Source organism: Engystomops pustulosus, chromosome 7 (assembly GCF_040894005.1).
Source record: "Engystomops pustulosus chromosome 7, aEngPut4.maternal, whole genome shotgun sequence".
NCBI lineage: Eukaryota > Metazoa > Chordata > Amphibia > Anura > Leptodactylidae > Engystomops > Engystomops pustulosus.
In genome coordinates, this window is record NC_092417.1 from 4,592,892 (window position 1) to 4,611,211 (window position 18,320).

At 45.2% G+C, this 18,320-nt stretch overlaps 1 protein-coding gene across 1 annotated transcript in view; it reads left to right on the forward strand.

Moving 5' to 3' along the window:
• LOC140068882 (NACHT, LRR and PYD domains-containing protein 3-like) overlaps positions 1–17,833 on the forward strand; it is a 40,999-nt gene extending 23,166 nt beyond the window's left edge. The window contains exon 8 of the mRNA XM_072114244.1: positions 16,155–17,833. Within this exon, the coding sequence (XP_071970345.1) occupies positions 16,155–17,833 (1,679 nt within the window). The remainder of the gene's footprint in view (positions 1–16,154) is intronic.
• Positions 17,834–18,320: the final 487 nt, after the last annotated feature.

Consider the following 18,320-nt stretch of genomic DNA (forward strand, 5'->3'; position numbering starts at 1 on the left):
ACACCAAACTACACGGACAAGCCGCACAGATGGCACACACAAAAAATAATGTGCACTAAACTACACGGACAAGCCGCACAGATAGCACACAAAAAAAAAAAGATAATGCGCACCAAACTACACGGACAAGCCGCACAGATGGCACACACAAAAAATAATGTGCACTAAACTACACGGACAAGCCGCACAGATAGCACACAAAAAAAAAAGATAATGCACACCAAGCCACACGGACAAGCCGCACAGATGGCACACACAAAAAATAATGTGCACTAAACTACACGGACAAGCCGCACAGATAGCACACAAAAAAAAAAGATAATGCACACCAAGCCACACGGACAAGCCGCACAGATGGCACACACAAAAAATAATGTGCACTAAACTACACGGACAAGCCGCACAGATAGCACACAAAAAAAAAAGATAATGCACACCAAGCCACACGGACAAGCCGCACAGATGGCACACAAAAAATAATGCGCACTAAACTACACGGACAAGCCGCACAGATAGCACACAAAAAAAATAATGCGCACTAAACTACACGGACAAGCCGCACAGATAGCACACAAAAAAAATAATGCGCACTAAACTACACGGACAAGCCGCACAGATAGCACACAAAAAAAAAGATAATGCACACCAAACTACACGGACAAGCCGCACAGATAGCACACCAAAAAAAATAATGCGCACTAAACTACACAGACAAGCCGCACAGATAGCACACAAAAAAAATAATGCGCACTAAACTACACGGACAAGCTGCACAGATAGCACACAAAAAAAATAATGCGCACTAAACTACACGGACAAGCTGCACAGATGGCACACAAAAAATAATGCGCACTAAACTACACGGACAAGCTGCACAGATGGCACACAAAAAATAATGCGCACTAAACTACACGGACAAGCCGCACAGATAGCACACAAAAAAAATAATGCGCACTAAACTACACGGACAAGCCGCACAGATAGCACACAAAAAAAAAAATAATGCACACCAAACTACACGGACAAGCCGCACAGATAGCACACAAAAAAAAAGATAATGCACACCAAACTACACGGACAAGCCGCACAGATAGCACACCAAAAAAAATAATGCGCACTAAACTACACAGACAAGCCGCACAGATAGCACACAAAAAAAATAATGCGCACTAAACTACACGGACAAGCTGCACAGATAGCACACAAAAAAAATAATGCGCACTAAACTACACGGACAAGCTGCACAGATGGCACACAAAAAATAATGCGCACTAAACTACACGGACAAGCTGCACAGATAGCACACAAAAAAAATAATGCGCACTAAACTACACGGACAAGCTGCACAGATGGCACACAAAAAATAATGCGCACTAAACTACACGGACAAGCTGCACAGATGGCACACAAAAAATAATGCGCACTAAACTACACGGACAAGCCGCACAGATAGCACACAAAAAAAATAATGCGCACTAAACTACACGGACAAGCTGCACAGATGGCACACAAAAAATAATGCGCACTAAACTACACGGACAAGCCGCACAGATAGCACACAAAAAAAATTATGCGCACTAAACTACACGGACAAGCCGCACAGATAGCACACAAAAAAAATAATGCGCACTAAACTACACGGACAAGCCGCACAGATAGAAAAAGGAAAAAGCCAGCTCACCAGTAGTTCCTCTCTTGCAGACCTCCAAGGTGCACGGGTAAACGTGTAAGCCCACACGAGCATAGGAAACTCAAATAGATAAAAGTTCCAGCACGATCACGGAGGACGCTTGAAATATTTCAACAGTTTTATTTCATGGATAAAAAGTCACAAAACATGCAGCACATGGACGTAGAAAGACCTACGCGTTTCGTCTGGTTAAGACTTAGTCATGGTCCACCACCAAAAAACATTGACTGGACATTTAAACACTGTGTAACACACCTGTTGGGCGGGGAATGGATCACGTGGTACCACCTAGTACGTAACAGCAAATTTTCGCTTAAGCCTATTAGTGGCCTAAAAATAAAAAAGGGGAGCGATCCATCCCTAGTCCAATTTGATAAAAACACATTAAAGACATACCTTGTTGTTGGAACATTTGTTACATATGATAATGAAATGTTGATATTCGGACATGAGTTAGCGGTATGAAGACAGTTTATATGTTAGGAGTTAACCCATTTAATAATATAAAGGTTCTACAATTATATATCTCTAGCATTGCCCACAAAAGAGGCGCATCCTTTTAAATCGCGGTCTATTCCAAATAACATTGCATGAACAGAAAAAACAGAAAAATTCTGCTGTTATAAAATTCTCACTAACCGACCCTGTCATACTCATGTGAACCTTATTCCAGGGATCTAGGTGGACAACCTGTGTATCTACAATGTGAAACGAATAATTCGTTCCTGAAGTGGGTATGCAACATAATAAGTTCTCCTATCCGAACTAACTTTATATACCCGTCTGCATAAAATGCAAGACGTCGATAGCATTGATTAACCTCTATCTTGGTAAAGCATGATGTACGATCCCATTGTCTGAAAATATGCTAGGATATCGAGGAGAAGATAAAATATGGCTTCGTGTATCCATCCGTAATTTAAATAACCTACTTGACCATATAATCATCCATATTGTACTGTATCACAGGTTCCATATTCGTTGCTCAATTATACCAGAGTATTAAATCTCTTCTGGAATTTAACCCCAAAGGCACCCTACTTTCCAGAGAAAATATCCAAAAAGCCTCTCGATTCAGGAGTTTCCTCCTGTGATCACCTCCCCTGGGTGGACGGTGCACTTTCTCTATGCCTCTCCAGGAGAAAGACAAAGTGTTCTCTCCATGAACATCCCGGAAGTGTTTTGACACCGCCGAGATGTTGCATTGGGTACTGGAAACATCTGATAAATGGCGTCTTATACGTACTTTCAAGGGGCCAGTGGTGCACCCCACATATTGGAGTCTACATACATTACAGCAGATCACATAGACTACGTAAGATGTATTGCAATTAATGTATGTACCTATTTTATGTCTGGTGTTATTGACAAACGATGTGACAAAGTCTTCTGTGTCCAACAAAGGACAAACTTTGCAGACTTTATGGCCACATTTATGGTTACCTGGATAGTGTAACCATGTGAATCCCCTCTTGGATTTATGGCTATTAAACATACTGGGACTGACTTGATTGCCTATTGTAGGGGCCCATTTTGAACTGTATTTGATACCACCCTGCAAGCATTTTGCTATTCCCTCATCCTGTTCTAATATTGGTGTATATTTTCTAATGATATTTTTAATTTTATTAAATTGGTTGCTATACGTAGTAACAAATACAATGGGCCTTTGGGATCCCTCGTTAAGATTAAGTGTTTGGGCTTTAGGTTTTAACAAAGATTGTCTCTGTGTTTTATTTACTTTATCTCTAGCCTTTTTTAACGTTTCAGAATTGTACTGTCTTTCCCTTAGTCGGCCACACACCTTGTCTGCTTCTGAATTAAATTTGTGTGTATCGGAGCAATTACGTTTTATTCTTATTAATTCCCCTGTAGGAATATTATTAATGACATGTCTAGGGTGGCACGATGTGGCTAGCAGTAAAGAATTACCCGCTGTGTCCTTACGATATGGTAGGGTTTCTATTTGGTTTCTATTGCCTCTCAACACAATGTCTAAAAATGGTATCTCTGTATCATCAAATGTGCCTGTAAATCTTAGGTTCATATTGTTAATATTAATATACTCTTTAAACTGGTTAAATGAAAATTCACAATCTTTCCAAATAAATAACAGGTCATCAATGAAGCGACCTGCCCATTGTATAGCATGTTTAAAGGGGTTATTATCCGAAAACAAATACAGTAGCTCCCACTGTGTCATGTAGATATTTGCGAGGGAGGGGGAAAAACGGGCCCCCATTGGGGCCCCCCCTACCTGCAAATAAAATTGCCCATCAAAGATAAAGAAATTATGTTTTAGGAGAAATTCCGTAGTCATAATGAGGAATTCTTTTAGGCCATCTGAATAAGCGCTGAAATCATTCAAATGAATGGCTAAATAGTGGATGGCCTGATCGTGCGGTATAGAAGGGTATAATGCTACCACATCACATGTGGCCCATCCCCAAGAATCCTCCCACTCTAGTTCATTTACCACATTGAGAACATGCTGCGTGTCTTTAAGAAATGTTGGAGAGACACTCGCCAATGGTTGCAGATAAAAATCTAACCAGTTGCCCAGTCTCTCCCCAAGGCTCCCAATACCAGCCACAATGGGTCTCATGGGTGGAGGGAACTTGCCCTTGTGGACCTTGGGGAGAGAGTGGAAAACTGGGGTGACGGGGTGTTCCACAAAAAGATACTTTACAGTATTTTCATCTATGGCCCCTAATGTAAGTCCCTCCTGTAATAATTTGCTTAGACCTTCTTTAAATGCACTGGTGGGATCACCAGGGAGTTTTCTATATGTGGTCACATCCTCAAGTATGGTTTCATTTAAGATCTTATACAGTGTTGTATCCAACAAGACAATGGAGCCCCCCTTGTCCGCTGAGCGGACTGTGAGGTTATTATTCTCCCTTAAATTTTTCAGTGCTAATGCCTCAGCTCTCGTAAGATTAAATTTCTTTTTGTTTTTAGAGCTTGAAAATTTCAGTTTAGTGAGCTCCCTTTCCACCAGCTCCTGGAAGGTGTCCATGACGTCACTTCTGGAGGTTGCAGGGTAAAATGAAGGATTGCGAGTTTTGAAAGGTTTAGTTAGTTTATCTGAGATAGCTAGGGATTCGCACTGAAGAACTTTTAACATTAAAATGTTACTTTGATCAACGAAGTTGAGTGTACCCTGTGAACAGGACCTACTCTCAATCTCTGGTATGCCTCCCCCTTCGGTTGTTACTACTGATGGGACTATAGGTAAAACTCCCTCCTCCATGTGAATGCCCATGAAGTGTTTACGTACAGTGATATTTCTAATGAATTTATTTACATCTAAGATGGTATTATATAAGTTGAAATCAAAAGAGGGAGAGAAACCTAAGCCCTTGCTTAGGGCAGATACGGTATGATTGTCGACAATGCACGCTGATAAATTAATAACTGGAGACTCTATTTTTTGTCCTTCCATCCATGTCGCACAGCCGCACAGATAGCACACAAAAAAAAAAGATAATGCACACCAAGCCACACGGACCAGCCGCACAGATGGCACACACAAAAAATAGCTAAGTACGGGTACACCTACGGCGTTCTGGAAAAAAATATTACCAGGCACCGAAAAAAACCCTATGTGCACCGCGCAAAAAGGCGCTACAAATGCACCTAGCTTGCCCTAAGACAAACTAACTACCGCTAAGATTGCTAAAGATTCTGTGCAGCGCTATTCACACGGCGCACTGAAAAGTGCGTCCAGTGCAGAACAACGCTAACACAGCGCACTGAAAAGAGCGTTTGGGTTCAGAAGGGACTGACAGGGAAAAACGGAAGACACGTGGGATCACACAAGGCGATCACACAGGGAACACACAGGACGCAGGAAAAAACAGATAGGGATGGGAATTTGTAGGGAACAATAGGGATCAGATAAGGATCAGAACACTATTTATAGTGTAAAAGTGTATTTTGGTGCACACAGTAACGCTCTTTCCTCTCTCCAGCGATACCAAACCAAAATGGTGCCGCTGGAGGAAGAGGAAAGTGCTAAAAGCACGTTTTTTAGCCTAAAATCGCTGTAATTGGCCAGTCAGGTTTGACTGGCCAATCACGGCGATCGGCGGGCGGGACCGATTTGATTGGTCGGGTGACGGAGACAGGAACTCCTCCTGCCTCTGTCACCCAAATTTCAGCCCGATGTCACCACGTCTCGCGACGTGGTGACAATTCTAATATAGTATGCGCTCGCGCAGTAGCTGTACTGCACTGAGCGCCAATAGTGGGAAGCTGCGCAGTACAGCTACGGCGCGGAGCGCTAAGGGGTTAATACATCCTTGGTTGTCTTCATAAATGGTAACAGGTTGAGTTGGAGTTTCACCGAGATCCTCTAATAGTTGGTTCAACCAAATTACTTCTTGACTGGCATGAGCCGCCGAAATGTATTCTGCCTCTGTAGATGATAATGCAACCGACACCTGCTTTCTGCTTGACCAAGAAATTGGACTTTCTCCCAATTTGAACAAGTAACCACTTGTTGACTTTTGATCACTTAAATCTCCAGCCCAGTATGCGTCCACGTAGGCTGTGAGCTTTAGATCACCATTTGCAGATATCCTTAGATTCATAGCTTGAGTTTGCTTTAGATATTGGAGGACTCTTTTAACAGCATTCCAGTCTCTTTGACGTGGCTTACTTACACGTCTGCACAAAATGCCCATTGTCGCTGTGATATCAGGGCGAGTAGTAGTGGCTATGTACAGTAGCGCCCCCACTACTTTTCTGTAGCTCTCATTATTAGGTAGTAAGTCATCTTCTCCTTCCAACTTCAGGTAAGATGGATCCATTGGTGTTGAAGCACCTTTGGCTTCTGACATCCCAAACTGGTTGAGAACTGAGACAATTTTAGCTTTCTGGTTGAGAAGGAAACTTCCATCATGTTCTCTCTGGATCTGGATTCCTAGATAATGTGACACATTTCCAAGATCCTTTGTTTCAAAATGTTGGTTTAAAATTGTTCCTACCTTTGTAATTTCAGCTTCTTCTTGATGAGCTATAATAACATCATCAACATACAGAAGAACGTCCATCCACTTATCTGCTATACATTTGGTGTATAAACACGGATCAGCTTGACTTCTTGTAAACCCCTCTTTCAGTAGAACATCATTCAGTTTAGTGTTCCACGCTCTTGCTGATTGCTTTAGACCATAAAGAGATTTTTGCAGTTTACACACAAGGTGTTCTTCTCCTTTCTTAATATAACCTTCTGGTTGAGACCTATAAACCTCTTCTTCTATGTCACCATTTAGAAAAGCCGTCTTAATGTCTAAATGTCTTACTTTCATGTTTTGCACAGCTGCTACAGACATTAACACTCTAAATGTTGTTTGTTTAGCAACTGGAGAAAATGTAGCATCTAATCTTCTCCATATTTTTGTAAGTACCCTTTTGCAACTAATCTTGCCTTAAATCTATGCACTCTACCATCAGAGTCATACTTGGTTTTGAAAACCCACTTACATCCGATTGCTTTCTTACCCTGTGGTAGTTTGGTAATCTTCCATGTCTGAAGCTGTTGGAGGGATTCCATCTCTTCATCTGCAGCTTTAATCCATTTCTGCTTTTCATGGAGTGGCAGTTGTTGCATCTCATCCCATGACTGAGGCTCTGACTGACAAAGTGTCTTCGCTATGTAGGACAGTCGTTTAGCTGGAATACCTTTGTTTGGTCTGTTGGATCTCCTGACTGAGGGTTCAGCTGGTATTACAGTCTCTTCTTCAGCAGCCTTAGAGCCGACCCACACTTCAGTGTCTTCTTCATTGTTTCCTTGAATTTGTGACTGTTGCTCAAGTGGAATTATTGGAGTAACTTCATGACATTTGAGTGATACAGAGTTCTCATCTATCACTATATCTCTGCTGATTGTCACCTTGTTGGTCTCTGGGTGCAGGATTCTGTATCCTTTTTGAGTTTCACTGTAGCCTACCAGGATTCCTTCCTTTGCATGAGCTTCCCACTTTGTACGCTTTTCCTTAGGGACATGGACAAATGCTTTACTTCCAAATATTCTTATGTGCTTTAGTTCTGGCTTCCTATTATTCCATAGCTCATATGGAGTTTTCTTAGTAGCTTTCCCTGGTAATCTGTTTTGAAGATAGCAAGCGGTCATTATTGCTTCTCCCCAATATGTTGTTGGTAGCACTTTCACAAAGAGTTCGGTTCTTTCTCTCTGCTATACCATTCTGTTCTGGGTGGTATGGCATGGTGGTCTGGAACAAGATTCCATTTCTTTTTAATATAGCTTGTGTCTTACCACTTGTGTATTCAGTTCCATTGTCAGCACGTAGTATCTTTGGCATTCTTCCAAATTTGTTGGATACTTCAGCTATGGACTCTTCTAGTTTCTCTGCAACTTTACCTTTGCTGTGAAGCAAATAGACAATTGTATATCTAGAATAATCATCAATAAATGTCAGAAAATATCTCTTCTTTCCAGGTGTTTGAGTTCTCATTGGGCCACACACATCTGTATGAATCAAGTCCAGTGGCTGTGCTGATGTAATGGTGCTGTGTTTAGGAAATGATTTCCTTGTCATTTTACCTTTAAGGCAACTAGTACATTTCATCTTTTGACTGCATTGGTCAATTGTACGCCCTTAGCAAGCTCTTGCTGAACTAGCGTTCTTATTGCTTCTGGGTCTCTGTGCCCAAGACGCCTATGCCACACATGGAGGCAATTCTCATGTTGTTCTTGTTTGACAGTATGACCCTCTCTTGTGATGATGCAGTTGTCATCCTTAAAAGTAACTACATTCCCTTCTCTTGTGAGTTTCTTCACCGATAACAAGTTGCTTTCAAGACTTGGAGCATAGAGAACATTCTTTACTTGGATCTTTCTGGTTTCTGTTGGAGAGCCTTGGCAGTGGAGGCAGCCATCTCCTATTCCTTCTGAAGTTATATACTGACCATTGGCTAAGATTACTTTTTCTGATCTGCTTTGGTTTAGCTTAGAAAAGAAACTTCTGTTATTTGTCATATGACTTGTAGCACCAGAGTCTATACACCATACATGCCTCGCTGATCTGCCTGTACTTGTATTAAATGCTGATTCAACACAGACAGGGTCCTTTTCTTCTTTAATAGCACTTCTGGCCTTCTGATTATTCCCTTTTCCTTTAAGCAGATTCATTTTTGCTTTCCAGACTCTGCAGTTTGCCTTTAAGTGACCGGGTTTCTTGCATACAAAACATTCACGTGTTTCCTTTATATGACTCTTGTGTGTTGTATGGTCCTGCGTCTTTAATGCAGATTCTGCGCTGGACACATCACTGCTGCTTGCACTCTCTGTTTTTCTCTTGTACTCATCCACAAGTTTGCCTTTAACATCCTCTAATGTGAGCTCATCATCCGGCCGTGCATCCAGTGCGGTGACCAGCGTGTCGTAGCTTTCTGGGAGACCACTGAGTAACAGTGCAGCAACATGGAAGTCCTTTATGTCTTCTCCTATACCGCGCAGGCGCTCCACTATTTCTAGGGTGTCTCTGATGTAGTCCTGCATATTCTGGCCCGTGCTTAACTTAGACTGATACAGTTTCCTCATTAGATAAAGCTTATTGCTGAGATTTGTTCTTTCATGCACTTTCTGTAGCTCCTCCCACATGTCCGTTGCAGTGTTACATTTGCATATGTGTACAATCTGGTCATCATCTATACTGAGGGAGATAGTGCTCTGTGCTTTCTGATCCTTCTCTATCCATTCATCTGATGGAGGATCAGGCTTGGGCTCCTGTGTATATTTCCATGTACCTTCTCTTATTAGAAGCATCTTCACCTTGTATTTCCAGGATTGCTAGTTCTGGTTTGTCAGGCACTGAGAACTTCCCAGGATTGCTGCTGGCTGCCATCTTATCTTTCTCTTTTATCTTCTTACTGTTCACACTTTCCTATTGTCCTGTGATACTGGAATACTTGGATGCTGGGCCCATAACCTGTTAGCAGCAGATTATCCACATCATTCTCCAGTAGTGGAATAGTAAAAGGAACTTTATTTATGAACAGAACTCCCAGAATTTCTCAGCATCCAGTGTAACATGTCTGTCCTGCTATCAGTCCATCTGCAGCAAGGAAAGATGTCTGTGCTGTCTCTTCCTGTCTCAGTTTTTTTTTTCTTTCTTTGACAGCCTAACTTTATTAACATTGACAATATCCCTAGACAAAGGCTCATACATGTAATACACATACCTCCCAACCGTCCCGTTTTGGGCGGGACAGTCCCATTTTTTAACCCTTGTCCCGCCTGCACGGACCGTTAAGTGAAAGTCCCGGTTATTTCTGCGTTTTCACGGATTTTTCCGTCTTGTCCCGCCCCCGAGTCCCGCCCCCGAGTCCCGCCTCCGTCCTGCTCAGGATACAGAGAAGCCAGGGGGCGGGGTGCAGCGTCCTCCTCCTCTCCAGCTCCCAGGCTGTCTGCTGCAGAGCCGGCACCTCCCCCATCCCCTCCCCTGGGAGGCAGAGCCCTCCCTGTCCTCAGGCTGCCACTCGGCACATGGATGGATGGATGGATGGAGCAGTGCAGAGTGTCATATTCTCTGCACTGCCCCTGCACAGCAGCCCCAGGGGATCAGCCTCCGTGCAGGCAGGAGCTCTCCAGCTCTGCTACATCATCCCCTCCGTGCAGGCAGGAACTCTCCAGCTCTGCTACATCAATAGCTCCCTGCCCCCACCTCCTCCTGCTCCTCACTGAAGTTCGTCTGATGAAGCAGAGCCGAGTGTGTGCAGCTGCTGCAGTGTGATAACAGGTACTCTACAGTGACTGCAGGCAGCAGCTAAAGGGTTAAACACTTTCCCCCATAGACCCCCTGCCCCCATCCCTAACCCCCCCCAGTGCCCTTCTATTCTGTTTTTATTGTACCATATACTTAATCCCTTAACCCCTTAAAGACGCAGGGTTTTTCCTCTCATTTCTCGCTCTCCAACTTCAAAAATCCATAACTTTTTCATGTTTCCGTGTACAGACCTGTGTGAGGGCTTATTTTGTGCGTAACAAATTTTACTTTCCTGTAATGTTATTTATTTTAACATGCCGTGTACTGCGAAGCTGCAAAAAATTCCAAATGTGGAAAATTAAAAAAAAAAAACCGCACGTGTCACGTCCTTGTGGGCTCAGTTTTTTCGACTTTGACTGTGCACTCAAAATAACACCTCAGCTTTATTCTTTGGTTCGGTGCGATCGCGGTGATACCGGATTTATAGGTTTTATTGTGTTTTAATACATTTTCAATAATTAAACGAATGTGTGCAAAAAAAAAAAAAGAAAATTTTTGCCATCTTCTGACGCTAATAACTTTTTCATATTTCGGTGCACGGAGCTGGGGGAGGGGTCATTTTTGGCGAAATGAGCCGCCGTTTTCATTGCTACCATTTTGAGGTCTGTGCGACATTTTGATCATTTTTAATTTCATTTTTTATGTGATGTAAAAAGGTGTAAAAGTCGCATTTCGGACATTTGGGCGCCATTTCCCGCCTCGGAGGTCACCGCCGCCCGTAACTGTTTTTATATTTTGATAGATCGGGCATTTTGGGACGCGGCGATACCCAATGTGTCTGTGATCTTTACTGTTTATTATGTTTTATATCCGTTCTAGGGAAAGGGGGGTGATTAGAATTTTTAATATTTTATACATTTTTTTTATTTTTAAAACTTTTTTTTTTCTTTTTTTTTCCACTATTTCTTAGACCCTCTAGGGTACATTAACCCTAGATGGTCAGATCGCTCCTACCATATACTGCAATACTTCTGGCTCATTGTAACGAACCTGCAGAAGCCATGTAGCCTCGTGTCAAAAGAAGACCCAAGGCTACCACGGCAAACGATCGCCGCCCCCCGATGACGTTCGGGGGCACAGCGATCGTAAAAAAGACTTTGCCGGCGAGAATGACCGACTGCGGTTATTAGCGGTGGGGGTTTTCTGCAACATGCAAAACCCCCCACCTTGTATGAAGAGGACTCAGCCCGTGAGCCCTCTTCATACACTCCTTATACCTCTGCGCTGTAGAGCTACGACACAGAGCGTTAAGGGGTTAAAGGGGTTTTCCCACAAATACAAGTTAGGCCCTATCCATAGGACAGGGCTTAACCTGCTGATGTGTGGGGGTTTCAGTGATGTGACCCCCATAGATCATGAAAACGAGGGGTGTGTTGGGGTCCACATAAGGTCCATGTCATCGCTCTGTGACAGTAATGGAGCAGAATGGTCATACACGGCCGTCTGCTCCATTACTCTGACGGAACGATTTTTGCCTTTCCATATTTCACTCCCCACTTTCAAAAATCAATAACTTTTTTATTTCTCCACGTACAGAGCTGTGTGAGGCCTGTTTCTGCGTAACAAAGTATACTTCCTAGTGACGGTATTAAATATTCCAGGCCCTGTACTGGGAAGCGGGAAGGAAAATATCAAATGTGTTTTTTATAGCTTTCACTGCGCGCTCAATAGGACCCCTCCCCTTTACTGTGCTCCATAGGACCCCTCCCCTTTACTGCGCTCCATAGGACCCCTCCCCTTTACTGCGCTCCATAGGACCCCTCCCCTTTACTGCGCTCCATAGGACCTCTCCCCTTTACTGCGCTCCATAGGACCCCTCCCCTTTACTGCGCTCCATAGGACCCCTCCCCTTTACTGCGCTCCATAGGACCCCTCCCCTTTACTGCGGTCCATAGGACCCCTCCCCTTTACTGCGCTCCATAGGACCCCTCCCCTTTACTGCGACAACGAGCATGTCTCCCCCCCCCTAGACAACAAGCATGACCCCCCCTAGACAACGAGCATTTCCCCCCCTAGACAACGAGCATTTCCCCCCCCTAGACAACGAGCATGTCTCCCCCTGACCCCTAGACAACGAGCATGTCCCCCCCCAGACAACGAGCATGTCCCCCCCCAGACAACGAGCATGCCCCCCCCCCCCGACAACGAGCATTCCCCCCCCCTAGACAACGAGCATGTCTCCCCCCGACTCCTAGACAACGAGCATGTCCCCCCCCACCCTAGACAACGAGCATCCCCCCCCCCTAGACAACGAGCATGTCCCCCCCCTAGACAACTAGCATTTCCCCCCCCCCTAGACAACGAGCATGTCTACCCCTGACCCCTAGACAACGAGCATGTCCTCCCCTGTGGCTGCGTGCCCTTTTTTGTGTGTTTGTGTTATTTTTGTCTTCCAGGACCGTGCCTGCTGTGGACTGCTTCGGATTCGAAGGATTACGTCGATGACCGACATTTCTAACAAATAAAATGGTCAACGAGGGTGTGTCTGCGTTTTTTGTTCAATAAAATTTTCTGAAAACGGTGTGATTATTTATTTTTTTGCGACACTCTTCATAGTTTGCCGTAGTAGTGGTGCCGGCTAGGTGACGGTGCTCATTACTAAGGGCAGGCCTTAGTGTTTGCCTTAATTTTTTTGGCAAATTCACACTAACGCCCATACCATTACCCCGGTACCCACCGCCACCAGGGGTGCCGGGAAGAGCCGGGTACAAACCAGTACCTGACCGTCTATAGATGGTCAGGTAGTGGGGCGGCCGCAGGCTGTTATTGTTGCGCTGGAATAGCCCCCTAACAGTGACCTATCCCAGCTCAGTAATGGCAGGCTGCTGCTGCTTTTTTGTATCAGGCTGATTTGAACAATAGGGGGCACCCCATGCCGTTTTTCCCCCCATTTTTTTGTAAAAATGGGGGAAACAGCCTGGGAGCTCCCTTTAAAGGGGGAACCCCACGCATATTTTTGTCAAAAATTTGAAGAAAAAACGGCATGGGGCTCCCCCTATTTTTCAAATCAGCCTGATACAATAAAGCAGCAGCAGCCTGCCATTACTGAGCTGGGATAGGTCACTGTTAGGGGGCTATTCCAGCGCAACAATAACAGCCTGCAGCCGCCCCACTACCTGACCATCTATAGACGGTCAGGTACTGGTTTGTACCCGGCTCTTCCCGGCACCCCTGGTGGCGGTGGGTACCGGGGTAATGGTATGGGCGTTAGTGTGAATTTGCCAAAAAAATTAAGGCAAACACTAAGGCCAGCCCTTAGTAATGAGCACCGTCACCTAGCCGGCACCACTACTACGGCAAACTATGAAGAGTGTCGCAAAAAAATAAATAATCACACCGTTTTCAGAAAATTTTATTGGACAAAAAACGCAGACACACCCTCGTTGACCATTTTATTTGTTAGAAATGTCGGTCATCGACGTAATCCTTCGAATCCCAAGCAGTCCACAGCAGGCACGGTCCTGGAAGACAAAAATAACACAAACACACAAAAAAGGGCACGCAGCCACAAGGGAGGACATGCTCGTTGTCTAGGGGGGGGGGACATGCTCGTTGTCTAGGGGGGGCATGCTCGTTGTCTAGGGGGGGACATGCTCGTTGCCTAGGTGGGGGTACATTCTCGTTGTCTAGGGGGGGGCATGCTCGTTGTCTAGGGGAGGCATGCTCGTTGTCTGGGGGGGACATGCTCGTTGTCTAGGGGGGGCATGCTCGTTGTCTGGGGGTGGACATGCCCGTTGTCTGGGGGGGACATGCTCGTTGTCTAGGGGGGGGACATGCTCGTTGTCTGGGGGGGGGGCATGCTCGTTGTCTAGGGGAGGACATGCTCGTTGTCTAGGGGGGGCATGCTCGTTGTCTGGGGGGGACATGCTCGTTGTCTGGGGGCGGACATGCTCGTTGTCTGGGGGCGGACATGCTCGTTGTCTAGGGGAGGACATGCTCGTTGTCTGGGGGGGGCATGCTCGTTGTCTAGGGGAGGACATGCTCGTTGTCTGGGGGGGGCATGCTTGTTGTCTAGGGGAGGACATGCTCGTTTTCTAGGAGGGCATGCTCGTTGTCTGGGGGGGGACATGCTCATTGTCTAGGGGAGGACATGCTCGTTGTCTAGGAGGGCATGCTCGTTGTCTGGGGGGGGACATGCTCGTTGTCTAGGGGAGGACATGCTCGATGTCTGAGGGGGGGACATGCCCGTTGTCTGGGGGGGGACATGCTCATTGTCTAGGGGGAGTGGAATATGCCCCCCAATTATATACATAAATATACATTGGTGCCAGTGGAAGCGTTGAAGGTATGAGCAGTGGCGTGGCCAGGGGGTGTGGTTAGGGGCGCGGCTAGGATTGTGGCTTCTGTGGGTAAAAAAAATCGCTGCCATTTTGTCTCTCTTTCTCCTCCACAAAAGTTGGGAGGTATGAATACATACAAAAGTAGTTGTTGCATACAGTATTATTATTCCAACAATTTTGAAATGAACATTACCCTGTGTTTGTACTAGAGCACCACCAGGTATCACAAGTCCTGCTATAAATGATAAGATAAGGGATGTCTGCAAGAGTTCAGGAAAAGCCTACACAGATACTCACAGGCAGGAGCAGTGACCACTCAGTACTCTGTTCTTTTTCATAAGGTAATTAAGAAATGTCCAAGACACATTTGTGGCGCGGCTGCACTATACCCGACGCAACACAAAATTCTGCCCTGAAATAGGCGCTCCGGGGCTCAGTCAGACCGTGAACCACATTTAACATGGAAGTCTGACAGAAGTGCACGCATGCCCCATGTTAAACGGGCACCAAAAAAAGGTGCACCCTGTTGGAGCAGTGCAGGGGGAGCCAGAATTATGAAGAATAGGTGCCAGAAATCTTGAATCTGGCGCCCCCTGCACTAAACACAGGACACTGCACATAGTACACACTGCACTGCTCTTAGTAAATGTGCCCCAATGTGCTTCAAGACATTTACTTACCCGGCGCATTCTCCGACGTGGAATCGGGTCTACGGCGATTCACTAAAGTCGTGCGCCCGATGTCCACTAGGTGTCGCTGCTGCGCCGAGGTCGGCCGGAGTTCACCATCCTATTCCTAAATAGCACGATTTTTCCGAATCCGTCGGGTTTTCCGAAGGCCACGACCCCCGTTTTTAGTTGCATGCAAACCGGCGCTGATGCAACACAATCCGATTGCGAGCGCCAAAAACCCTGGGCAATTCGGCGCAAAATGATAAAATTCGGAAAACCCGGCGAAAAAACGTGATTCGGACCCTTGGTGCCCCATTAAGTATACAATTTTATACTAGTTGCAATATGTGACTGTGTTGGCACAGTTGTTGGACCCCCCAGGAGATTCACGGGTGCACCACTGGACCAGTCTGAGCCTGTACCATTGTAGCTAAGCAGGGTGTTCTGGGAGCATCAGGTAATGTTCACGGAAGTAGCAGGTGCTAATTTGCTCTGCCTAATTACAGTCCTGGTCCCAAGAATACGACCTTCAAGTCCCCATCACAGCATTTGTGTTATTTCAGAGCCACATGACACGTCTCCATCTTTCCATTACACCTGATCTATGGCATCTACAATATCTGATCTATAACCTCTTCTATCTGTACATTTCTCCTACTAAAGATTGTGTCTTGTCTCAGCCTCTTATCTTCACTTTTATTTTCTGTATTTTCCATAGAAATCCAGAACCATCACAAGAAACATTTATATGAGAAAACGGAGAAACTGATAGAGAACAAACCTCCGAGATGTAACCAGGAGGAGGAGAGTTTTCCCTTCTGCACACGTTATGTGACCCTCATCATTGTCTCCACTCATCACTTTAGGGAACGCTCTGAGAATGAGCTCATAGCGACCGGGGCAAGACATGAGGAATATGTAAAGGAAAAACATCATGAATTACAACGTATTTCCCCCAACAAGATGTTCCGCTGGTGCCACTGGTCCAGACTGGTACCACATATGGTGCTGGTGAGCGGAGTGCCCGGGGTAGGGAAGACCACGCTGATGCAGAAGATTGTCTATGACTGGGTGAAGGGCGATCTCTATCAAAGATTCTCTTTTGTCTTCTTCTTCAAATTCCGGGAACTGAACCAATGGGATAAGGTTAGTCTGGAGACCCTGATCCTTCATCATTACCCATATCTGTGGCAGCAGCTCGGGAACATCCTACAAGATCCAGAGAAACTTCTCTTTATATTTGATGGATTAGATGAAAGCAATCAGACAATGGATTTCACATCCCGTCACTTGTGCTCCGACCCTAAAGAGCCGGAACGTTGTGGTCACATTGTGGTCAGTTTGGTGGGAAAGTCTCTTCTTAATGGTTGTTCTGTTCTGATGACCAGTCGCCCGACCAGACTGGCATCAATGGATTGTAGGGATTTCCAGCGAATGGTAGAAATCAGTGGATTCTTCACAGAAGAAAGAAAGATTTACTTTGACAATTTCTTCCGTGACCCTGAACTGGCAGAAAAGGCTTTTACCTATGTGAGGCAGAATGACACATTGTACACGTTCTGTTACCTCCCGTCCTACTGCTGGATCATCTGTACAGTATTATCCAGGAGCTTCCAGACCACAAGTAGTGACCAGCAGGTCTCATTATTACCCAGAACCGTGACCCAGCTCTTTGCCATATTTGTCGCCAACATCCTGTCCAATCACAGCCCGGAGAAAAGTGGCGCCCAGAAGCTCCTGCAGTCCATGGGATGGATGGCAGAACATGGGGTCATGAATCACCTAATTATATTTGATGGTCGGGATCTGGAGTCTTTCCAGGTGGACAATAAGTCAAAGCTCTTATCAAGTTTCCTGATGGAATCGGAGGAACCTGTGTCCTATTCCTTCTTACATCTCACTGTCCAGGAATTCTTCTCTGCCTTTGTGCATTATGCCGATTATTCTCCTAAGAAGTTACAGAAATCACTAGAGAAAGCCAAATCCTATCCTGATGGACGAGGTGAGATGTTCCTCCGCTTCCTGTGTGGTCTATCAGATGCCACCACCAGGTCACTACTAACCGGATACCTGGACACACCAGCAGCTCAGGCCTCCAGAGACGTCATCACTTGGCTGAGGAACTTCATTACAGGAGGAGGACGGAGGCTGAATTACAAGGAGCGACTTCTCAGGACGTTCTTCTATCTGTTTGAGACCCGGAATAAGGTTCTGGTGCAGGAATTGTTACAGTCACACAGAACATTGGACCTTTCTGGTGTTTCCTTGTCGGCTCTAGACTGCACCGTGTTATCATTCATCATGGAGTGCTGCTCACATATACAAGGTCTCTATCTGTCTAGATGTATCACACAGGATAGGATTAGATACACAGATCAGCAGTATCACACAGGATAGGATTAGATACACAGCTCTGTAGTATCACACAGGACAGGATTAGATACACAGCTCAGCAGTATCACACAGGAGTGGATTAGATACACAGCTCAGTAGTATCACACAGGAGAGGATTAGATACACAGCTCAGCAGTATCACACGAGAGGATTAGATACACAGCTCAGCAGTATCACACAGGATAGGATTAGATACACAGCTCAGCAGTATCACACAGGATAGGATTAGATACACAGCTCAGCAGTATCACACAGGATAGGATTAGATACACAGCTCTGTAGTATCACACAGGACAGGATTAGATACACAGCTCTGTAGTATCACACAGGAGAGGATTAGATACACAGATCAGCAGTATCACACGAGAGGATTAGATACACAGCTCAGCAGTATCACACAGGATAGGATTAAATACACAGCTCAGCAGTATCACACAGGATAGGATTAGATACACAGCTCTGTAGTATCACACAGGACAGGATTAGATAC